Source organism: Solanum dulcamara, chromosome 7, assembly GCF_947179165.1.
Source record: "Solanum dulcamara chromosome 7, daSolDulc1.2, whole genome shotgun sequence".
Taxonomy (NCBI): Eukaryota; Viridiplantae; Streptophyta; class Magnoliopsida; order Solanales; family Solanaceae; genus Solanum; species Solanum dulcamara.
In genome coordinates this window covers 4,418,081-4,442,827 of record NC_077243.1, presented here as the reverse complement: position 1 = coordinate 4,442,827, position 24,747 = coordinate 4,418,081, and the positions used below count along the sequence as shown (strand labels likewise).

Here is a 24,747-nt window from a genome sequence, read left to right as displayed (position 1 = left end):
GATTGTACGGATTTGAGAAAGCACTACAACTTATGCCAGTTAATAACATATCAATTAAACACAAACGACTAACAATTCATGACACGTGTCCTACACCTTTTTTAAGAACGTGAAAACTTTTTTTTTTCTCTTCACTTCCTTCATCTTCTCTTCGCTGTCACTACTCCATCACCATATCCACTACCACCATCATATTTTAATTAAAGAAGAAAGTCATCAACCAGTCATAAAAATCACTACACAGCTCCATCTCCATCAAATTCAAAATGTTACCAAAAAAAACCAAAAATTACTAAAATTTATAGTGTGTTCATAAATCAAGAGTTCTATACATCTCAAAAACATTATATGTTGTGTAGTCTCAACTTCTTCTTCTTTTTGAATTTTGTGTTAAACTCTTTAAAGAATGAAGAAATAGTTTGATTAGAAATCTATAGAATATTTCACAAAATAATATTTTTTTAAAAAATAAAATAAAAATTGGAACCGACCTAGTAATAGTCAAGCATCCTGTCCAAGTAAATATGTCAGCTGTCCAATTCGCTTGTTCACCAAGGCGAACTTTTAGCCCTATTTATACATTTCCTTCCCCTCTCTTCATTATCATTCCATCTTCTCTTCTCCACAGAAAAAATATCAGTGGCCGTCTCCGGCGAATCGCAAACAACAAAACTTCTGTTTGTGAAATTTGTGTTCGGGCCGTTGATCCTGTTTTATCGAATAAGGTATTTAACATTTTCGTTAATATTTAGGGTTTGAAAATTGAATTCCTTTTTTCAATTTTCTGAATCCCCTCCCCCCCTTCTTTTTTTTTTTCTGTATAGGAATCTGTGTTTGGATAGTTATATAAGAAATTCGCGTCAGAATATGAGCTTTCCTGCACAAAACAATAGAAGGAATAACAACAGTAATCGGCCTAGAAACAATAATAATCCTGTTCAAAGTGTTGCTCGTCGTGAGTGGGTGGCTAGGGGATCATCAACTCCCACCAACACTGTTTCATTTTCAGCTGCCCCTGTCACCACGGTAACAACAACCACTGTTGTGAACCCTGGGTTCGGTGTGAATGGAAGAGACAACGATAATGTGTCGGTTAATCGAAATCAGACCTATGTGGAACCCAAATACAATAGGGGGACGTATGGGAATCAGAGGAGAGAGAGGGGAAGGGGCAGAGAGAGCTATAATCATCAGGAGAACAGGATGGAGAGGCAGGTCAGGCAGGTCAACGGGAGGATTAATCAAGAACGGATGAAGGATCCTAATTTGCCCCAACTTGTGCAAGAAATTCAGGAGAAGCTCTTGAAGGGAAACATCGAGTGCATGATATGCTACGATATAGTGAGGAGGTCCGCGCCCATGTGGTCATGTTCGAGCTGTTACTCGATTTTCCATCTTAATTGTACCAAGAAATGGGCAAGAGCTCCCACTTCTGTTGACACATCTTCAGAGAAGAATCAAGGGTTTAATTGGCGTTGCCCAGGTTGTCAATCAGTCCAGCTCACTTCATCCAGGGACATACGGTATCTTTGCTTTTGTGGGAAGAGGCAAGACCCTCCTTCAGATTTGTACTTGACTCCACATTCATGCGGAGAGCCTTGTGGCAAGAAACTTGAGAAGGAGCTTCCAGGGCATGGTCTGAGTGAAGAGGATCTTTGCCCTCATGTTTGTGTCCTACAATGCCATCCTGGTCCTTGTCCTCCTTGTAAGGCATTTGCTCCAGCTAGAAGTTGCCCCTGCGGAAAGGAAGTAATTACCACTCGCTGCTCTGATCGGAAGCCCGTTCTTACATGCGGACAGCAGTGTGGTAAGCTTCTTGACTGTGGGCGTCATCGGTGTGAGCAGACTTGCCATGTTGGTCCTTGTGGCCATTGTCAGATTGTTGTGAATGCCTATTGCTTTTGTAAGAAGAAAATAGAATCCCTTCTTTGTGGTGATATGGGTGTGAAAGGAGATATCAAGATGGAGGATGGCGTCTTTTCATGCAATTCATCTTGTGGAAAGAAGCTTAATTGCGGAAACCACGTCTGTCGTGAGCTCTGCCATCCAGGGCCATGTGGGGACTGTGCCTTGTTGCCAAGCAAAGTCAAGACGTGCTGTTGCGGTAAAACTAGCTTGGAAGAAGAAAGACACAGTTGTTTGGATCCAATTCCAACCTGTTCCAAGGTCTGTGGTAAAAGCCTCCGGTGTGGGGTACATCGCTGTGAAGCTATGTGTCATTCTGGTGATTGTGCACCATGTCTTGTTCCTGTGACTCAACGCTGCCGCTGTGGATCAACTTCTCGTACAGTGGAGTGTTACAGAACGCAGGCAGAAGATGAGAAGTTCACTTGTGATAGACCTTGTGGGCAAAAGAAGAACTGTGGAAGGCATCGCTGTAGTGAGCGATGTTGCCCTCTTTCTAATCCAAAAAATTCCATCACTGATGGCTGGAATCCTCATTTTTGTTCAATGCCATGTGAGAAGAAGCTTAGATGTGGGCAACATTCTTGCGAGTCACTTTGTCACAGTGGTCACTGCCCTCCCTGCCTTGAGACAATTTTCACTGATTTGACTTGTACTTGTGGGAGAACATCAATCCCTCCTCCGCTACCTTGTGGCACACCTCTTCCTTCATGTCAGTTACCATGCTCGGTTTCTCAGCCTTGTGGCCACCCACCTACTCACAGCTGCCATTTTGGAGACTGCTTGCCGTGTGCTGTTCCTGTAGCAAAAGAGTGCGTTGGTGGACATGTAATTTTGAGAAATATACCTTGCGGATCAAAGGACATCAGATGCAACAAGCTTTGTGGGAAGACCAGGCAGTGTGGCTTGCACGCATGTGCTAGAACTTGTCATCCTTCGCCATGTGATGTTTCTGCCGGACCCAGCAACGGTTCCAGAGCCTCTTGTGGTCAGACGTGTGGTGCTCCTAGAAGAGATTGCAGGCACACATGTACTGCTCTTTGTCACCCCTCTTCGCCATGTCCAGATGTTAGATGTGAGTTTCCTGTTACTATTACTTGTTCTTGTGGCCGGATCACAGCAAATGTTCCCTGTGATGCTGGAGGTCAGAACGTTGACTCTGTTTTCGAAGCTTCAATAATCCAAAAGCTGCCTTCACCTCTTCAACCTATTGAAATAAATGGGAAGAAGGTTCCTCTTGGTCAGAGGAAGCTCACTTGTGATGATGAGTGTGCAAAGATGGAGAAGAAAAAGGTTCTTTCTGATGCTTTTGGTATAACTCCCCCTAATTTGGAGGCCCTCCATTTTGGTGAGAATGCAGCTGTATCTGAAGTGCTGGGGGATCTTCTTAGGCGGGACGCTAAGTGGGTGTTGTCTATAGAGGAAAGGTGCAAGTTTTTGGTTCTTGGCAGGAGCAGAGGGGGGGTGAATGCGCTCAAAGTTCATGTTTTTTGCCCAATGTCGAAAGAAAAGCGGGATGCAATTAGACTGATAGCTGCAAGGTGGAAACTTTCAGTAAATGCAGCTGGTTGGGAACCCAAGAGATTCATAGCTGTACATGTTACACCCAAGTCGAAAGCTCCAACACGTATACTTGGTGCCAAAGGTTGTACTGTTAATAACATTGCTCAGCCTGCTGTTTTTGATTCTCTGGTGGATATGGATCCAAGGCTTGTTGTGGCTTTGTTTGACTTGCCAAGAGATGCAGACATTAGTGCGTTAGTTCTTAGGTTTGGTGGTGAGTGCGAGCTTGTCTGGTTGAATGACAAGAATGCCTTGGCTGTGTTCAGTGATCCTGCCCGAGCAGCAACAGCTATGAGAAGGCTAGACCAGGGGTCGGCTTATTGTGGTGCTGCTGTAGTTCCTCAGAGTGGTGTTGCATCAGCAGTGGCATCCACTACTAATGTTTGGGGAGTCTCTGGAGGAGCCAAGGATGGGGGAGGAGTTGCAGCTCTTAAGGGTAATCCATGGAAGAAGGCTGTAGTCCAGGAGCCTCATTTGAGGGAGAGTCCATGGGATGCTGAAGAATGGGCCAAGAATCCCACTGATTCAGCAGCCCCTTCTGCCTGGAGGGCGAATGAAGCTCCACCTGCTGCCTCGTCTAATAGGTGGAGTGTCTTAGAACCTGAAATTACTTCCAGCTTGCCCAGGGCATCTATTACAATCAAGGAACCAGTTACTGAGACAGAAGTGGGGGGTTCAACTTTGCCCCCCAAACCTCAAGATGTGGGGATCAACGATATGGCAGATGTAGTGGACGATTGGGACAAGGCTTACGATTGAGAGCTCCTGGAAATGCATATTGTTTTTGCTGTCCAATTATTTCTTCCATTTTTCTTTTTAGTGCTCAGACAGGAGTTGATAATACTTATGTTTAGTAGCTTCTGTTTTAAAGGGAGAGTGATGTTTCCTTTATGGTTCAAGAACACAACTCCTTTAGCCTTGGTCCCTCAATGAAGGGAAAACTAGTATGGGCAGTTGTTATAGGCTCATGTTGGTGTAATGTACCATTTGGTCACTGTTTTAAGATGTTGCTTCATACAATTAGTAAAACCCAGACTTGTATCTTCCCTTAATAGGATGAGCTTTTTTCTCCAACTGAGATACTGCTTTGATCAGTAAAATAGAAGGCTATGGTCATGTTAGGTGTCGATTTAGATACTTCTGACTTCTGTGCTCTATGAAATAATGGAAATAACTGAAAGGCAAGGATTTATTTCTCTGTCAATACCTGAACAGTTAAAAAGGTCTAGAGCTACTCCCTCTCGTTCTTTAGAATAATTTGTTTTATTTTTTTCGGCATGAATTATACCGATTCGTGTAATCTTACATGACAACCGAATAGCTTGAAAATTCGAATCAAAACAAAATTAGAATAACGGAAAACCAAACCAAATGCACACTCCTACGCAAGATAATGTTAGGGGCAATTTTTGTCCCTTTTCTGTACAGAGAACAAACTTTTATTTTAATTGGGGCAAAAAGAGATTGGGCATAATATAAACATGTGATAAGTGCTACAAATATACTTAGAATAAATTTGTATTTCCAATTTTAACCTTACCGAAAGAACTTTGGAGAAGACCAAATGTATCAATTTGATGTTTACTTCCGACAATCATAATCTCGAGATTGTTATCTAGTATGAAATGTAAGCAGACTATTATTTGGAAATGGAAGTGAGTACAACGGCGACATACCGTGAAATCCCACGGGGTGGAAAGGGAAGTGAGTGCTTTGCAAAAATGATACCAAAGAGAGAGAGAGCAAGAGTTAGAAAAGAATGCAAGTATATTCTGCATCTGCACTTACATATGTACACAATACATGAGCTGTGATCTTGTCAGTTTCTGACTTTCCTCAACAAATACAGGGGGATAAAGAAAAATCCCCAGCTATAGAATCTATACATCAAATATAGAAGTGATACCAACTGCTACTCGATCTTTGTGGTAACCGAAAAAAAGACAGAAAAATTGTGTGGATTTTTATCATTAAACAGGTTGATACATTGCGAAAGGAACGATGGATGACCAGAGTAAAACTGTCACTTCTGCAAATAATCTTGCTTGGCCTCAAGAAGAGTAGTTCTTTGCACAAACCATCATAGAAGGTTGCTCCAATTACTTATTATTTTGGAACTTCTGCAGGTTTCAGACATTTAAAGATCTTACTAAACCTCCTCTTACTCACATGTCAATAATCATGTAAGATGCACAAGCTTGTCGTGTAAACCTTTTGTGCGTGTATTATAACCTACAACCTAAGAAAGACAGCAAAACGTGGTTTAAACACAAGTTCCAATCCATTGTGAGGACTACTGTTAGCTTGATAATGTAAAATGACTAATGGACCAAATCTGCAAGGCTAGAAAAAACCATGGACATGGCATAAACTAGTATTACACCATCTAATGCATTTCTTCTTAAAAGAAGAGAATACAAGGAATTAAAGATCCAAACCTATTCTCATGTCTTAGAGAGAAGAAACAACATAAAGTTAGACCTCTGTGAACAAACATTTTCTCTAGTTTCAAACCATTCTGATGACAATATAATAGATAAGAGAAAACATCTAAAATACAGAATCATATAGCTTGAATCTCATGTTTCCGAAACACCTCTCATTATTACCTTTTCTACTACTTTTTTAAACTACCAATCAGCAGAGTGTCAGATCATCAATTCCTTTTCAGAGGCTTAGCTTCACAAATTCCCAGAAATTGAATGATAGAAATGCCTATATTTGGTGAGATTTAACAGTCAAGAGTTTTACCTTATCTGATCAACGATTTTTTCGCTTATGAATCATGTAGTTGGACGTGTCACAGTAGACGACCCACGTCCCATGGGAACAATACCTTGAAGTCCCTCATCTGTTTCTTCCACTTCTAATGAGGCTGCACAAACAGTTCAATTTGTCAATGGCAAAATGTAGAACAAGAGTTGCCTAGAGCACATAATTACCCATGAGTTGAGAAACTTCCTACAGAGTAGGACGAAATGAATAACAGGAACAACTACTACTCATTGGCCACAAAGCTTTTAGGACCCAAGTGAAGAGAAACAAAAAGTAGGCAATGACAAGCCATGATAATGTCGTTCAAAGGTATAGAGCCATTATTCCAGCTTGAAGAGGAAAATGTTATGATCAAGAAAGTGAAGGCAGGTAAAAAGAGGACGGTAATGAAAGAAACTTAAAGCAATTCAAACCACATTCAGAAATCCATAATTTTACCAGAAACGTCTTCTCCAGCCTGAGCCCCAGCAATACCAATACATGAGTACAGAGAGTTCTCATCTATCTTCAACTGCTCATAGGCAACATATACATCTTCAATGGTGGCATTTTCATACAACAAAGTGAGATCTTTGATGCAAGAGATGTCCTGATAACAAAAAAAGAAGATAGAAGCAGTTAAAGCTCAAAACAAAACGTAGCTAAACAATAAAACTGCAAAACTTTTGGGTTTCCACATGATGTCTCTTTGGTTATAAATAAAATAGTACATTTAGAACAATATAAACCAAGAATAAAGCAATACCTTCCTAGGTACAGAAGGTCCTTGTAAATGAGATAACAATCCAAGCCAATAGGCATTTGACTTAATTTCGGCTTCATGTCGCATAAGCAGTGTTCGTCTTGCCTATACAAAAAAGAATTGTGTAAACCATATGAATTTAGTTTAGACAATATGATGTCTAACTACCATCTAAATTATTTCTGTAGCCTGGAAGAAAAGAAAATGAATAGATCAGACTCAAAAACATTAGTTCAGATCAATTTTACTAACAAGTCAATCACATGCCAGAATCTCGAAATTATAGTATAAAACCTAGGGAAATGACTCATGTAGTGGCTGAGACGTGAAGCAGATTGCAGAATGATCTGTTGTTAACAATTATTCATGAGGAAAGAAACTAACCCGGTCCAATTCCCTAGGTACAATCCTGTTGCTATGCAAACCTCTTAGGACACTCTTGCAAGCATCAACAGCTTTGTGCACCTGTGAGCACATTGATCAGTCTTGAGAACACAAATTCAAACTATTATATAGGCTAGTTCAAGTAGAAAAAAGATTGTACCTTTCCAGGAGTTGAAGTCACTGAGATGACATACCACCCAAGCTTCAACCGGTCAAAGAGGTTAAGTTCAAATGAAACATCATATGTCAATCCAAGAGAGTCCCTAACTGTTGTGAAAAGCCTGCAAATGTGTTATACTGTAATATAAGCACAACAGAAACAACATTGCAACTAAGGTAGAAAGTTACAGCAACCCTCAAATTCCCACCCAGAAATGTATGCTGCAAAGGGTGACATGTAATGGGTACTTTTTTGTGTCATCTGAATATAGCTTTTAGGTTATTTGACAGCTCGGTACCACCATAGTGACAGTAAAAGTACAGTTACCATCAAGTAACTATGCCTCAATCCCAAGTAGCATTGACAAGAATCCCCTATATCTATTTTGCTCTATTTGGGTAAGGCTCACTTCAAGTACTTAAAAGATAATCCCTTGAGATAAATAAGGAGCTCTCTAACTCACACTTGCTTCTAAAAAAGAAAAAAAGAAAATCTCACACTTATTCTATAGAGACCTACAAACTTTTAACAAAACAGGATTAACGTGTAATCCCAACTAGTTGGTATCACCATATAGATCTTTTGCTTCAACTGTGTTTTGTTCTTCAATAGGTTAGCATGAATTCCGAGAGACTGCACGTCTTCTCATGTAATCCAAAATCAAGAGAAGGAAACAAATTAGAATGAATAAACAAAGTTATATTCATAATCTACCTGGAGTTTATGATCTCAGCCAATAGACCCATTGCAATGGCAAAAAACAGAGGATGATTACGGACTCGTCCTTGTAGGTTTGTGTCACTTTGTTCCAACTCATCTGGAAAGAAATTCACTGGTTTGCATTATGTTGATGATTAACATATTATACCATTCATGCAGGCATTATTCATTATCTCCTTCATTCTTAGCAAGCTTTGCAGATTAAGACTGATGTATGAGAATTCAGTCTGAATTATGTCAATGCAGAACCTTGTATATCATGCATGCAGTACCATGCATTAACTAGTTAATCTATATGGACAAATAGTAAACTAGGCTTTGCAAGACCAGCAATACTACAGCAGACTTAAAACGAATGTAGTGAAAAGAACGGCATGTATGGATAAAAAGATAAGAAGTCAAAGTCAAGCAATTAAACAAGTCAAGGAAACACAGTCACTCACTAGTTCCACAAATAGTTACTACATACACAGTAGCAGAGCAAATAAGCACTTCAGAGTGGAGGGAAACAAGGAAATCACACCTTCTGTAGACAATAATTTTTATTCATTACCCAAATAATACCTTGAGCTTCATCTCTTTTTCTTCCACATTTCAGACAACGGTGTTCTTGACTCATCTTTCTTTCTTTACTACCCACCTCTTTTTTCTTGATAATGGTAACAATATATATATATATATTCATTAAAACTGTTTGGCAGGTTTATTTAAGCTGAGGGTCTACCGGAAACAGCCTCTCTATCCTACGGGGTAGGGATAAGGTTTGAGTGCACCCTACCCTCCCCCGACCCCACTTGTGGGATTACATGGGTATGTTGTTGTTGTTAACAGTATATTCATCAGCATGTGTGCTTGGAGCCAGATTTACAAAAGATTCAATGAGTAAAATATATCTACTTACAAAGATTCCAAAAACTCTAGTATACTAAGACTCCTCTACAAAAAAATATTTACACCAGAAAAGCAATGACAAAATACAATCAAGCTTGATCTCCTGTATAGAGTCTTGTATCACGGACTTAGACTTCAACTAAGACTTCCGTGCGGCACTTGACAACTTACTCACGAATCTTTCACGATCTTGTAAGCTCAAGTAAGCCTTTAAGACTAGGTCGCTAAGGGAACGCTAGATTGTAAGAAAGACAAGAGAGTTTTTATGAAGAAGGCTTTTGTATTGCTTTTGGAGGAATGCTTGATTGCTTGATGATTTGCTACAAATGAATGCCCCCTCTATTTATACTACTCCTTAGGGGCTTAAGTGTAAATAAAAATTACTACACAAGTCCTTCCATATTTACAAACTAATCCCTCTTCTAGATTTCTCTACACAACTAGAAGATTCTAAGGACTTTCCATGCAAATCCATGGAATTCTAAAGTCTTCCAAGGAAATTCTCCACATGTCTCTAAAACCTTCCACTATGGACTAGCATTTTTCCTATGTAAGGCTTCCACATGGGCAACTTTGTGACATGTGGCACTTACGTGGCGCTTATGTGGCGTGATGATGTGGCGGGTCATCACACTTGGCTGCCCTAAAAACACCTGACATTTCTCTCTCCACACTATCCACCAGATAGATATTGGCATGACTTTCCACCATTTTGCTTTACTCCCTGCTGAATTATTCCAGCACCTCAACAGGTCAAGAGTGATTCCTGGCATTACCCATTTCACCTTCCCCAATGTCAAAGACAACTGCCACAGTTGATCAGTCACTCTACAATGAAGGAACAAGTGAGTATTGTTTTCCTGTGCATCATTACAGAGGAGGCACCTGGAAACCAAATGCCAGTCCTTCTTCTGTAAGTTCTCAGGAGTTAAACAAGCCTTGTTAGCTACCAGCCAGACAAAACATGATACTTTGCAAGGGGACGTGACCTTCCAAATTTGTTTCCCAGGCCAAATCACTTGGTGAGCACCTAAACTGCATAGCAAAAAGTAGGCTCCTTTCACTGAAAAATTTAGTCTGTTCCCTCCTTTCCAAGTAAGTGAATCAGCCCCCACAGTTGAACCTTTGAAAGCTTCAAAAGTATTGAGAAGCGCAGCAACTATACCTATCTCCAATCATTTAAAGCTCTCTTGAGTATTAGATTCCAACCTTGTTGATTCCATGCCTCCAATAATTAGTATGTCAGGTGTGTCCCACTTTTTTGTAATACTAAACATATTAATAAGTTCAAAATGATCCTCTCGCTGCCCTAGACAATAATCTTTTTTACCCAAATAATACCTTGAGCTTCATCTTTTTTCTTCCACATGAGACATTGGTGTTCTAAATTCTTCTTTCTTTACTACCCACTTTTTAAATACTAAACATATAAAAAAGCTCAAAGTTATCCTCTTGCTACATGCTTTGATAATTTTTTGAATTTCTTTCACAAACTGCAAGCGACTGAATGAGACAAACACACAAAATGGAATGAGGAATTCTAGTGTGCTTATGAATCCACAGAAGAAAGAACTGCAGTTAGTTAGAATGTCCATCCCGACCATCTCTCATGATGCTTCTATGAAACATTATTTTTTTCAACTCTAGACTCTTTTTTTTGAAATAGGCAACTTTTTTTTTCAACTCTAAACATAATACAGACGAGATTAAAGAAAAAATTTCTGCAACCATGGGGTCATTATCAGATAACATTTACTTGTCACAATTTTTTTGGAATAAGTTCAAAAAATTGACACTTGTTACAACAATGAATCCAAGTATATGGTGAAAACACTCACGGTCATTTGAAGATAGACTGCCAATAGACTCAAAAAGATCGTTCCCCTCAAAAGTAAATCCCCAACGGTTTGGTGCAGGGCCGGCTATATAAGCACATGCTCTCTCATCTGTATCCTTTAAAAATACCTGGTAATAACCAACGAACTTCAGTTTAAAAGAAAAATGAAGGAATGAATTGGAATTATAAAAGCATGAAAAATCATTGGCCCACAATAGAATTGAGATTTTTGACATCGGAATTTTAACATATGTCACAAGAAGCCACCACCTCGGGCCAAGATGATCATCCAAAGAAAGGCAGGAAAAAATATGTATACCGAGAAACAATCTTTTCTTACTTGCTGATGCTGCAAACCAAACGGAGCAGTGCTAAACAAGATTGGGCTGTATTGCTGTGCCTTCTCAAAACCTTTTGTTGGTCTGACAGTTCCCAAATAGTCAAGAATGCATGACTCAATATCTTCCTCTGAGAAGTCTCCAACCATACTCACCTAACAAAGAACAATTACAATCAAATAAAGAAGAAACACAATCAACAAACACGGAGGTACTATGTTCAAATGAGCAGAACAACAAATTGACAAAAAAAACTTATCAAAATACTTTTGTAGAGAAGAAAAAGCTCACCTCCATGTTGTCACTGACGAATTGATCCATTACAGCTGCTCTTACACTTTCCAGAGTTAAGTTTTGCAATGAATGTGGAGTTGGCTCAACAAAACGCTCATCTCCATTAAGCATAGCTAGCATGAGCTTATGGGCAGTCGAGCGTTCTAAACTCTTAGGGATAGAGCGGTAATATGACATGTACAACTGTTTAGCTCGGTCAAATGCATCATCAAGCCAAACGCTATGCTGCATGTCATACATATTTAACTTAAGTGAGAATATTGCTTAACAACACAATAGCAAGTTAGTGTTCTCAATTATACAACTTGACCAGCAAATCATAACTTTGAAAATCTCATTGCAAAGTTTTAAGTTAGAAAACAAAGCAGTCCTGATATAATAGCCCAATAATTGCAATAAAACCTTGGCAATATTCCAAGGTGAACCATAAATTGACCTGCCTTTTTCAATCGAAGTAATGTCAAAAGGCGCCTTTTTTTTTGGGAAAACACGTGGGGGATGATAAGCAACATGGAGAGCAACTGCAGAACTAATATTGATAATGATAGTATGAACTACTTAATATGTTTTCTTTGTTGAAATTACCTCAAGAACCATATGAAGTAACTGAAAAGCAGCACGCATTGCATTGTCTCGTAAAGTAAACCGGAACTCCATGCAGATAAATTCTTCTGTTGACTCCAGTGAGCAATTTATTAGGTGATTCACACAGAAAAGCTCTACCTGGAGACATATCATAAAGACCAAAGAGTTGACAAATGTCATTCCTGACCATGTCTATGCAGATTCAGCAAAGAATTTAACTCCATGGCACCCACTTCCATTACAGATGTAAATATGTGCAAAAAATAAACAATCTATAGAACATGGAAAATTTTCACAAAAAGAAAAGGAAAGATTGGTTAGAACTTAGAAGAAAGTGAAAACCACACCAAATGAATAGGAGAAGTTATCTTCAATAACACATCAAGTCCAAAGAACATAATATGAGAAGCCCCAATTAGTTCACAAATTGTCAAGGACATGAAGAAGTATTGTGTACAGTCTAGTCTTTGATTAGTATTGGATATTAAATAATTTAGGTTACTAGTTGAGTAAATGCACAATTAAGACTAAAGATACAACTTATCATTAGAAAAAAAGTAAAGACTTACGGTACAAGAACCAGCAACAATTTGCCAGATCAAAGAGGAACTAAAAGAGCTAATATCATCCTGATGCAGTATCATTATTCTATTTACAAACTTCGATCAACACAAAGGACATACTAGAGACCTGCTGTTTTCAAGCTATTTAAAGAGCAGACAAAATGTGCGCAATTTCAACAATAATAATAGATCCTAACCTGTTCTCTTGAAAAGTTACCAACACGGCCCCCTTCACTCAGAGTGCGAACACCCACAATAACAGATCCCTTTTCATCAGAACTTTCAGCTGCCCGTCCACCTCCGACAATTAGTCTCATCACCCCACAATTGGCTTCATTTTTTGTAATCTACCAAATTACAACTAAAAAATCAAAAACTAGAGAAACTAGCAAGCAAGAAAACAGGAACCTCTCTTATTTTTTATTTTCTTTTTCATTTGGTTGCAAGATCTCATACGTTTCTCAACTGTAAATCAATTACTATTTGTTTGGGTACACCAAAAGAATGAGCTTATGAATCGATTAGAGGAATCAAAATAATCCTAAACACTGGGTAATCTTAAAATTACAGACTTTTGAAGGCGATAACAGGATGAACAGTAGAGTCCAAATATAACTGGAACATGGTACATGACCCTACCTTGTAATTTACAGGAATGCCATTTGAAAGACGCCTTTGAACGATCCCAGTTTCATCGTCATAGGATTTAGTGATATTTGAATTTGTCTCCACTGGAACAAAGGATGGGCACCTCTTCAACCTCAGTTCTTCAAGTTGTTTTGACGTGATCAACTCTGTCGGCACCTCAAGCTGAAAACATCAAAGAAAAAACAGTGAACAGTCATCTACGATTTGTCGACTGAAAAGCCTCTATCTTGCCTTTACAAATTGAAAAAGAGTTTTAGGTCAACAACAACATAACCAGTGTAATCCCACAGGTGGAGCCTAGGGAGGGTATGCGGACCTTACCCCTACCTCATGGAGGTAGAGAGGTTTTAGGTCAGAAAAAGAAAACAAAAATTCAGCAACCCCATACCCTGTGTAATCCCACAGTCCACCGGTGGGTCTGGAGAGGGTAGAGTGTATGCAGACCATACCCCTAACTCGCGGAGGTAGAGAGGCTTTAGATCCGAAAAAGAAAACAAAAATTCATACTACTTAAGACTTTGTTAAGAAAATACATTTGAAGTAAACTGCAGCAGTTTGCACCCTGAACTATCAGCTAAGAAAGCCCATCACTCCATAAACAAAATAAGAGCTGAAAGCAGTTAAACTATGAGAGGACTTAGAAAATCCACCTCTGGCTCTGGCTCAATTGGTTCCTTCAGACCTGATTTGATAGCAGTTATTATCTCCTCCGGAAATATTCTGAATTCATCTTCTCCTCCTTCTTCAACATGCACCTTTGTCGGAACACATGCAACAATTGCTGCAGGAAGGGGTGCTGATGGTTTTCCAAAATCAGAAATATATTCCAACACTTCAGCACCAGTGGCATTTACCTGAAATGCAGTTAGGTAATAAAACATATAGTTAAGAACTTCAAGCACCAAGAAGGAACAGTTTTGAACGCTCAAGACATATCAAAATATGGTTGGCACAATGGACAGAGAAGCGTACTGATCAGGAATTAAGAGATCATGTATGCCCTAAAGGAGCAAATATACGCAAGTTCAGCGAGTAATAATAATTAACTCTTATTCATCATATAAACCTCAAATAACTGTGACTGAATGCAACAAGTTGGACTGATACAGAATCTCCAAGATAATCTAATACCACAATGTGGAGAATAAAAGTCAACTGCAAGTGTAGAAGCACCAATTAAAAGATCACCTCCTCCAAAGTGATGGTTCCGGCAACAGCAAGCAAGCTTTCATGCCCTTGACTTTGATCCATAACAGTATGGCCAAGTGCATCACTCTCCATAACAAAATCCAGATTATCCACTGATGAAACATTGTCGATCATAGCAGCTAATTGTTCACTATCTTTTAGCAAGGCATCCGTATAACGAGCTAACTCACCCTTTGTGACACCGAATTCTTTCAGCCTTCGGACCTGTACCATATATAGGAAAACATCATCAAAGTTGAAGAAAAACGATAGGTGAGAAGACGAGAAGAGCCTATATGATCAGCATAAAGAAAAAGTGAATATCCCCATCATAATAAATGAAAAGAAAAGAGGCATCAAGAAATCGCAAAGAGCAGCCTTGATCCATTTCTGAAGAAAAGCACAGAAAAAGTTGCAAGGGAAAGATATAGCTGTTGAACTGTGACTATCTCATCTTAAAAACCTAAGTTGTTAGACATAAAAACTTTTTGTTTACTTGATTATATCTCCAACACACCCTCACGTGCTGGGCTTAATACTTTTTCATGAGTAGTGCATATAAATAAATAAAAATTAATAATGAGTAGCAGTGAGACTCAAACCCAAGATCTCTGCTAAGCAAATATACCATGTTGAAGTGTGTAACCATCTCATCTGAAAACTTAAGCTTTAGAGGGAGCATACTTTTATTTACTTAATTATACCTCCAACAAAAACAAACATCATAATCAAGAAGAGTGCAATGGCAACGAGGAGGACAACAAACGAATTATCAAGAGAAAAAAAAAACTGAAAATAACTGCTGTACTGACAAATAGCAGAACAAACCTCCTGCACAGCAACTTTGATTGCATTCTGCCAATTTTTAGGTTCCGCAGTCACTGTGAGAGTGGTCACAGTACACCCTTCCCTTCCAGAGTCACTATGATCCAGTTCAACTGAGGTGAATGGAGGATTTGAACTCTGAAAAGTTCTTCAAAAATTAGCTAACAATAAAATTGCAAAAATTGAATTTCAACTGTTACAAGCACAGAAGAATCACCCTTTCTCTCCCCCCCCCCCCCCCCAAGAAAAAAAAATTAACTAGCACAATTCTCAGTTTGTAGATAGGAAAGCCATCCTTGCAACTCTAGTATACTGAACATAGATCTTCTCGGGAACAAAAATACCTTTTATTTAACAAATAATCCCACCAAAATTCGAAAAAAGTACAACTAGTACAGGGAAAACATATGCCTTTTTTCTGTTTGGCCATTTAGGTTTCTTTTTAAGGACATATTGTTCTTAGCTATGTATTCTTTGTTCTTTAATAAATCTTTTAAGTATGCATAAATAAATAAACAAAATCTTGTACCAAAAATGAATCTGCTTTATTGTGGACCATCCACAAACTTTTTTTATGGAATAAGCTGTTTCATTACGGGCATCGAGAAGATGCAATGGTTGCAAGAAGTACTGTTAGCTCCAGTACATATGTCTATTCAAGAACAAAGTGCTAGCTAACAAGGGACAGTGGCTGAAGAAGTATATGAGAGGCTGCTAAGATAGTGAAACCGTAAGTTCCAAATACAAATGAATAGTTCTATGTGCACGGAGAGCTACAGAAGTCCAGAAACTGTTCTGGGAAATTAACAGGGGAAAGTTTGGCCATTGGCAATGTTTGAAAAATACACAAATGAAACAAGGATGAAGCAATGGTTGCATTATCAGTCTCCTTTCTTCATGTTTAATCAACCATTCTCTCCATGTAGTGAACCCATTTTTAAAACATCATAGCACCAGTCTCTCAGCTAATTCAGCACAATAAAACTTTTAAGAATCAGGTTTTAACCAATTCCACTCCAAAGCATCAGCTCATTGTGTTACTACCTTCTCCTTCTAGATGATGAAAGTGAAAAGGAACATGCAGACGAATAAACTATTTTTCCATGTTAAATAAAGCATGAAAGAATTTAAAGAAGCAGATTATATGTCAGCATGTTAAATTGTAAAGAATATTTACATTATAATTATTTTCGATTAAGCTATGAATTCTATATTCTTCTCGCTTTTTTCTTTTTGGACAGGTAACATTGAGTTTTACATTTTTCCAGACTGATTAAACCATAAAAAAATAAGTATATAGGCTGATAAACATTTGAGGCGTGATTGAAAGCCTATTTTTAACATCATATGGTAAAGTGTAAGGAGGAAATAGTAAAGAGAAAAGGATAAAAAGAGTAGACAAAAGTTACATAGATGCACCTTGTACCGAGTGTTGATGCGGAAATGTAAAGCAGAAAGAAATATCCTCTTCATTAGCACATTCCTCAAATTACCATATGTCCGGACCTTGTTCACAGGAATCTAGGAAAAGAATGACAATAAGAGAAAAAGCAAATCAGAGAATGCAGATAGAAGAAGGGAACTCATTTAGGAAATTGAGAAAAAAAATGCTAGGAAGAACGAACATGATATAAACCCGCAGGCACCACCATAAATGAAATGCATATTGCATAATTTGATAATAACTATCTGAGATGGATTCAACACCATCAGTTTCACATGGTCATATCAGAGTGAGATTATCTTTCCTATTGTCAAAGAGGAGAATGGACATTGCGGGGATGGCTGGTGTATGCACCCCAAGGGTGAGAAGGTAACATTACTATGATCTTATAGACAAGTAAGAGCAAAAGTCAAACTCAAAAACCAAAAAACTTATTGATACAGCTGGCACCAACCCTAACCCACCCCCTCACCACCAAAAACTTAAAAGATAAACAGGACAGGGCATTAGACTGTCTGATAGTTGCATAAAATCACAATAGAAAACACTTGCAGAGCTTTACAGGTTGAAGTTACACCAGGGGAAAAAGAAACGATAATTTCCACACATAAGACTATCAGTCTGATTTTCCTAAAGCGATAGTTCTTTATAACCAGTGAAATTCTAGATTCTCTATAGGAAAGAAAATACTCCACCATAAAGGCGAAAGAATCTAGAACACCCAAAAAAAAGTCGAAAATTTGATTGCAAAAGTAAATTTCATCTTGACCTAGTAGGTTCCCTTGAGGTTGAACACTGAAAATAACAAAACAAGAAACTCCCTAAGCTGTACGACTTCAATTTGCTATCGTTTTTAAGTAACAAAGACACACAATCTGCTAAAACATGAAGAAAGAAAAGGACAAGAGTGCAAGAAATCTTGGGAAAAGGGAATCAAGAACCTTCAAATGAAATTCTAAAATCTCAACGCAACAGAGGACATAGCACTTCTGACTGAGTTTCTTTGGCTAAATGTTACCTGAGGCATACTGTTATCTGTTCACGGCTTGACTAAAGTAGCTTTCTTTTATTTACCGTTCAATGTATGGTCATGTAGAAGTGTGATCAGTTAAGAAGCTACAAATGATTCCAGGAGAAATATTGTAGACTCTACTGCGTAATAATTATAAGGAAAGGGAATCCAAATAAGAAATTATGCAACACGAGTTCAACACCGTATAGGTCCAGTCATACCTTGCAAAACATATTAATTGAGAAATTTTGTAGTAACTCATGCTGAAATATCTGTGGCATTTTAGCATCATCGTTGTACCCAGGAAGAGACCAATTATGTTGAACCGGAGGCCGCACTGCATGCCTCTCCTTCCGCAACGCTTTGGACTGATCCAAGGAAACAGATGACCTGTCATGCGTGGAATTGCTTGAGAGTCCAACTGTAAGCTTGGGAACTAGAAAACTAGCCATTGCACCAAAAGCACTTGGACTTGGTGCTGAATTAGACTCATTATCCATTTCTGTTTGCCCAAAAACATCCTGCAGAGATTTCAACAAAATTCTAGATACAGTTGCAGGAAATTTCTACAAAATGACACAAACATTTCTGTGTGCTAAGGAACATACTTCAATATGGTAAATGGTCTGTGAAATATCATCTATATCTCCCACAATGTATAAGGTGGCATTTGCTGGAAAGTACCAACGTTCATGAAATTTTCTGATTTTATCAGCATCCCATTTCTTGATCTGCTCTTCCAGTCCAATTGGGAATCTTTTGCTCAGCTTGTTCTCGGAATGCAAGTGTTGTAACAACTGAGATGAACAAAGCATTGGAAGATATTCATTTTTTTATTATTATGAGAACTTCAAACTAATGAATTACATAAAAACAAACAAAAAGATGATTGTGATCATCTTGCTAATTACCTGGCAATCGACGCGGTATTCTATAGTATTCATCATTTGTAGCTCTGACAGTATTGCACGTCTTTCTTTCTCAACTCGCGAAGCGAGAAACTTGGGATGGAAAGCGATCTATATTTTTCAAAAAAAGAAGTTAAAACGATCAGCCATAAGCTTTTTCACTAAGTAACAAAGGGAAAGCACACATGAAGGAAAGGATTTTATCAGACGGTACACAAGATTCTAGGAAAAGCGAGATTGCTGCAATCAAAGAAGCAAATGAAAAATAATTACTAGTAATACCTCATTCAGAGCATCTAGGACCACTGGAAGACAATCGCCTTCAGAGCCCTGGAGGGAGAAATTTTGACCAACCAAACTCATGAGATGCAAACTAACTAAAAGCAACAAAAATCATATGTGGATAACATAGAAAGTAATTGAGACCACTCTGTGAGTTGTTACGGGTAGAAAAGCGGTAAATGGACCAAGTTAGTCTCCATACACTTTGCAAGTCTACCAAAAGAAGCATTGACCAGGTCACACTAGTTGGTTATATTACAATATGCATTTGATAATGCCTCATCACAAAAAAAGGCATTAACATTCTTGAGGTTTGTTTGTTTCTATTCCCTCAGTTTTCTTACCTACTAATATCTTCTATTCATTTTATTTATTTATTTATTTATTTGGGGGGTGGGAATATTTTGAACTTTAGAAAGGATGACATTGAATGTTACAAAAAAGAAGAAACTGATTACAGGTGTGAGTACTGTATTTATGAGATCATCTACTTGATCATGAAATAAACAAGCACAAATTCAAAGAAATGATGACATGACAACTTGGCAAACCTTCGTGCTAGTGGGTGAATGGATGTGGAACACCGTATGATGAAAATCTGTGTAAGCATTTGATCTTGCCCCGGTTCCCAAAAGTTTCTCGCGTTTCTTACTTCCAAGAAAGGCAACATGTTCAATCATGTGAGCAATTCCTTGCTCATCATCTTCCTCATCAATTGATCCCACATGAACTTCCATGTGTGCTTCAAATCTGTACTTAACATGGACTAGAGTAAAACAATGGATAAGGAGAGACGAGGGAATCACATGATTGCTTTGATAGCATAACAACAATCAAATTTACATATCAAAGAGGGAAAAAAAGAGTGGGGGGGGGACCAATTTTTTATGCCCTTAAAGGATAGTCTAGGGTCATACAACATTTGGGTTTTTTATATGGTAATTTTCTTCCATAGTGACTAGAACCCACCACCTTAAGGTTGGACATTGGAGGTGCTTTCCACTTGAGATATCCTCTCTTGTCAAGGGTTGTACAATATTTTAGTTTGGTTTTGGTCAATTCGTTTTCTAGACAGTTTTGATCAGCATGCTCATCTCTCATATTAAATTTTGGTGGCAGTTTCAAATTAATCAGTGGATGTATTTTAAAGATCACTCCTATTTTATATATTCTTGTGGTGTAAGAAGAAACACAGTGTGATTGTATGGTCAGGATAATTTGAAAGATGAGGGTAGATAAGGTTAGGTAAGATTAAAGGAAATATTGTGATAAAAGGCCACACAGACTGCATAATTAGTTTTTAACGCCAACTTGGTGTGCTGTTATAAAATACTTCATTTGTCAAAAAATGAAAGGTGAAGAAAATTATATATTGACTATTGAGTTTCTCCCAAATTCAAAGAGAAGTAATATCCATAAACAACACTTATTCACAAGGGGGGAACACGAGATTTTTGGAAATCATTATAACATAATCAAAGTATATCGATCCTTTCAAAAATAATAGGAGCATACCTATTTGGAGGAACTTTATTAGGTAGAATGAGGTAGCGAAGTCCATTTTTGAGCTGCCCTCTGTACAATTTCGGGTGAGATGGAAGTTCAGAACTCAAAAACTGTTCAAACTCTGCTCTCTCTACTTCAGGATCAAGCATATCAAATCCTTGTTTCTCCAAGACACCATCTGGCCATGTTGTACTTGCTGCATGAGGTTCATCTGGCCCAACAGTCGCCCGTGGAACCTGCAATTTTTTGGCTTGGAAATGAAATTCTATGGCCGATCAAAACTAGGCAAATGTAGTCGAACAATTTGAATTTAAGAAAATATAGTCGAACAATTTGAATTTAAGATACGTAGCTAATCAAAACTGCACCTTTTAGTTCTTAAACTAGTGATAAGAAGCAAAGAAATAACAAAATAGTACCGCAGTATACATATAACACATCATAGACTAACAAGCCCAAAACATCTTGGCATGCAACATCCTTATAGGAGCACCAAAAGAGTTTAACCAGAGCTAAGAGCCTAAGACAATGCTTCGCCCATTCTTCACATGGACATCTACAGATCAACCTTTGATTGAGCTAGACAGTGCTGTGTGAACTGAGTGTGTTCCCTGTTTGCCGTCATCATCGTGACAAGAGGGATTGGGAACATTTTCGGGGATAGGGATTTACTATTAAGAAACTATATCCATGATCCTTGCACAATTTGACTTCTTCAATGTAAACCATTAATTCGACTTGTTCACTGTAAACCGTTTCAAATTCCAAACAATAATCTCAATGTTAAAAAGCCAGGTCAATGAGAAAAGCTCAACATGTATTTTATCTAATTAAAAAGAGTATGTCCTTAATTAATAAACCCTGGAAATATTTGATTGAGCATTTAATCATCAATAAACACAATTGCAGGTTTATCAAGTGTTTAAACCATCATATAACAGCTTAAAGGCCAACGTGAATACTGCTGCAGGATAACTCTTACAGAGATGTTGGCATGAGGCTGCTTTGACAGACGAAAGCTAGACTTGTCAAGAAAGGCTCCATTTTTTGGTCTGTTGACAAGAATTTGTTTGGTTTGAGGATAGAGAAAGCACGAAACGGGTTGCCTCCGATATAATATATTGGCTCTGTTTAATTGTTCCACATTCTGATGAAGACATCTTCCCTGCACATTCTGCAACTTAACATAAAGATAAAAGATTAACAAAGACAATGTCACTGATAGAAGGATGCATTCTCCAGTCAAGAAAAGAAAGAAAGAAAAGAGACAAATATTAACCAGAAACCAATAAAAAGAAAAATTTACATTCATTTCCCTCAAGTTTAAAAATATTTTGGCTTGTCTTCATGTCTGAAACCACATCTACATTTTCATCATATAATAGCCCCTTATCACTGAGTAAGTTGGACAAGGAGAATAAGAGGACCAAACTACTGCAAAACCATGAAGAAGCCAAAATGGTTTCAAAAGCCTTATCCTGGCCAATATATCTCCGGCTGCTACAGTTTTTTAAACTTTTCTCTTTCTGCAGGGAAAAATAGGCTTTTTAAAAAGAGGCATGAACTTGTGATTCCTAATAAAGAATTAGGCAATCATTATTCTCCAGCTATGATAAATGACACATTAAATGTGATATCCATCTAAACACTTTTTTGTTATTTTGAAAAGTTATCACAAAATTATGGAGATCACTATACACACTTTGTAAAGGGAAATCAGAACTATCAACCTCGTAAATTGTAATGAATCCAAAAAACCTGCAACAGCATTTCATTGAAGTCAATATAGGAAATGGCTAATATGTCTAAGGTTGTGGTCTAGTGGCCAATGATGTACCAGGAGAAACATGACGTCTCACGTTCAAATCTCAACAGAGAAAAAAAACCTAAGTAATTTCTTCCCATCCACCTAAGTCTTGGTGAGTAGAGTTAATCGTTACTTGTAACAATGGGAAGTAGCACATAACTGTGGAACAGTCGAGATGCACCCAAGATGGCACAAACACCATCATTATAAGAAGAAAAGAGTACACATTAAATCAAGTTTGACCTCAAAACTCCACCAAGTGCACATAAAAACGTTTCCAAACAATATAATTTTACAAGTCAACCAGCTACTGCAAATTCTTGACCATTATTTTTTTCTTTTTGGTGACTTAGAAATCCATTTGGAGCCACCTTCTACACTTAAATGGGTCTCCCCTTCTAACCTTCTCCACTTAAATACTAGACTTGGTTTGCTTCAATGGCGATATAGGAAAAAATCAAAGGGATTCAACATATAAATAGTACATACGATCCTTGGATACATGTAGCACCACCACTGGTTCGCTTGGGCAGGGCTAGAACTTATTCCTCGAACTTTGCGAATTGAGTTAACCCCGGGGGCAATTTATTTATACGAGAAACCAACTATTGCTGAATAGTCAATTGAGAAACAAAAAAAAACGGAAAAGAACAAACAGACTATTCTACCTTATGCTGGATGAAATAAGCTCCATTTTGAGGATGCCTACGAGAACGCAACTTAATACTCTTCTTCCGGTGAACCCAATTGGATTGAGATGCTACCAAGGAGGACGACGGGTCGTTGTATAGACTCTTGACATGAATTGGAGCTAGAACCGGCTTGGTATTGAATACAACAGATGTTGCTTGCATATTTATTGAGAAACTAGGGTTTATGGAGAAAGAGAGATGAAAAATGTAAGTCGCTGTAGAGAGTTTCTCCGCTGTGCGAAAAGAGGGATTGTTTAAGATGAGCCTTTCGTTTCAACGGTAAATTTGGAGGGTATGGTCCAGCCGGAGGAGTCCGTGTGTTAACTGTTAAATGGTGCCTCAGATTTTTTCTTCTTGTTTTCTTTCGTCTTATTGTGGAGAAAAAATCAACATTTGGTTTGATGGATTGACATGGTATAAAAAATTGATACTACATAATTATTGTGATATTTTAATACACCAAACATTATATTATTTTATACCAAAATCAATTTGATATAATAATACACGAAAGTCATATACAATATCATCTCATCTTGAATTTGTCGCGTCAATTCATTCAACATCAAGATAAATAAAAAAGGGCTAAGGATGATACTTGATCCAACCACATTAAAACTGAAAAGCGTTTTGAGTCTCCTCCATTGTTCTTTTATGGGTATTGACTTCATTATACCACATCCTTAATGTCCCTAGTATATATATATATATATATTATAGGTACACCTCTAGCCTGCAAACATTTTCATAGAATCTCTTTTGAACTTTGTCATGAGTCTTTTTTAGATCGATGAACACTGTGTGCAAGTCATTCTTGCTCTCCCTATATTGCTCCACAATCTCCTTACGAGATGAGTGCATTTGTGGTTGAGTGTTCTGACATGAATTCAAACTGGTTCTCGAATATGCACATACCTTCTTCACCCTTATTTGTATCACCCTCTCCCAAACCTTCATGTTATGGCTTAACATTTTGATACTTTTATAATTGTTGCAATTTTGAATATCACTTGTGTTCATGTAGAACAAATTATTGTACTCCATCTTTATTTTCGAACATCTCTGTCTTCTTGAAAATGACATTTAACAACTTTGCCAATCACTCAATACTTGCCTTCCCCGCACTCTTCCATAATCTCACCAGGATCTCGTCTGTCCCGTTCGCTCTACCCTTACATATCCTATAAATAACACCCTTAAACTCTTCAACATTTGTATGCCTACTATACCCACAATCATGACGCCTATTTGAGTGAATTTTTTAAATGTACGACTCTTTGACGTCTTTTTCTTCTCCTCCTTCTTCTTCATTTATATACTCCTCCTTTTCTTCTTCCTCATCCTCCTCCTTATCCTCATTCTTCTTGCCTATTGAAAATAAGTTGTATATCAAATTTGGAATTGATTTTGATCAATTCTAAAACAAAAATATATTGATAAATTTCTACACAACACGTGTATGCTGAATTGGTGATCATCGAGATTCACCTAGAAATCATGACGATCACCATAACCTATTGTTAAGGCTAGTTTTTCTCAATAATATCAAATTAAAAAATCCTGACGATACATCATAATTTTTGCTCTAAATTTATATGAAACGGTTATTGTTGCAAATCTTTTTAAGGTGGTCAAAATTTAAACACCGGCACCAAAAACTCTATTTGGGTCCGCCCTG

General features: G+C 37.9%; 2 protein-coding genes across 3 annotated transcripts; one reads left to right on the top strand and one right to left on the bottom strand.

The window, feature by feature from the left end:
• Nucleotides 1–525: 525 nt before the first annotated feature.
• On the top strand, nt 526–4,542 carry LOC129894075 (NF-X1-type zinc finger protein NFXL1). The gene is made up of 2 exons (XM_055969584.1): nt 526–725; nt 825–4,542. The coding sequence occupies exon 2, from the start codon at nt 868–870 to the stop codon at nt 4,225–4,227; it is 3,360 nt and encodes a 1,119-aa protein (XP_055825559.1). The 5' UTR covers nt 526–725; nt 825–867; the 3' UTR covers nt 4,228–4,542.
• A 675-nt stretch (nt 4,543–5,217) lies between these two features.
• Nucleotides 5,218–23,422, bottom strand: LOC129896329 (stromal processing peptidase, chloroplastic). 2 transcript variants are annotated; one of them, XM_055972192.1, is made up of 25 exons: nt 23,046–23,422; nt 21,553–21,750; nt 20,580–20,806; nt 19,616–19,814; nt 19,065–19,112; nt 18,786–18,893; nt 18,483–18,671; nt 18,096–18,395; nt 16,838–16,939; nt 15,422–15,556; nt 14,594–14,818; nt 14,056–14,259; nt 13,397–13,567; nt 12,955–13,104; nt 12,195–12,332; nt 11,607–11,834; nt 11,318–11,470; nt 10,979–11,105; nt 8,244–8,361; nt 7,530–7,650; nt 7,370–7,450; nt 6,989–7,090; nt 6,682–6,832; nt 6,220–6,343; nt 5,218–5,707 (listed from the first exon to the last, which is right to left on the bottom strand). In XM_055972192.1, the coding sequence occupies exons 1-24, from the start codon at nt 23,229–23,231 to the stop codon at nt 6,252–6,254; spliced, it is 3,753 nt and encodes a 1,250-aa protein (XP_055828167.1). In that variant the 5' UTR covers nt 23,232–23,422; the 3' UTR covers nt 5,218–5,707; nt 6,220–6,251. The 2 variants fall into 2 exon arrangements, with proteins under 2 accessions (XP_055828167.1, XP_055828168.1); XM_055972193.1 differs by having other exon boundaries at nt 8,244–8,346; nt 23,046–23,421.
• Between the last annotated feature and the right edge of the window lie 1,325 nt (nt 23,423–24,747).

Bases quoted from the DNA above. Each gene is read 5' to 3' on its own strand.
- LOC129896329 (XM_055972192.1), bottom strand. From the start codon at position 23,231: ATGCAAGCAACATCTGTTGTATTCAATACCAAGCCGGTTCTAGCTCCA. The intron at 19,113-19,615 runs GTTTGCCAAGTT...TTCTCCCTCCAG, and splicing joins ATTCACCCACTAGCACGAAG to GGCTCTGAAGGCGATTGTCT. The intron at 15,557-16,837 runs GTGCATCTATGT...AGAACTTTTCAG, and splicing joins GCATCAACACTCGGTACAAG to AGTTCAAATCCTCCATTCAC.
- LOC129894075 (XM_055969584.1), top strand. From the start codon at position 868: ATGAGCTTTCCTGCACAAAACAATAGAAGGAATAACAACAGTAATCGG.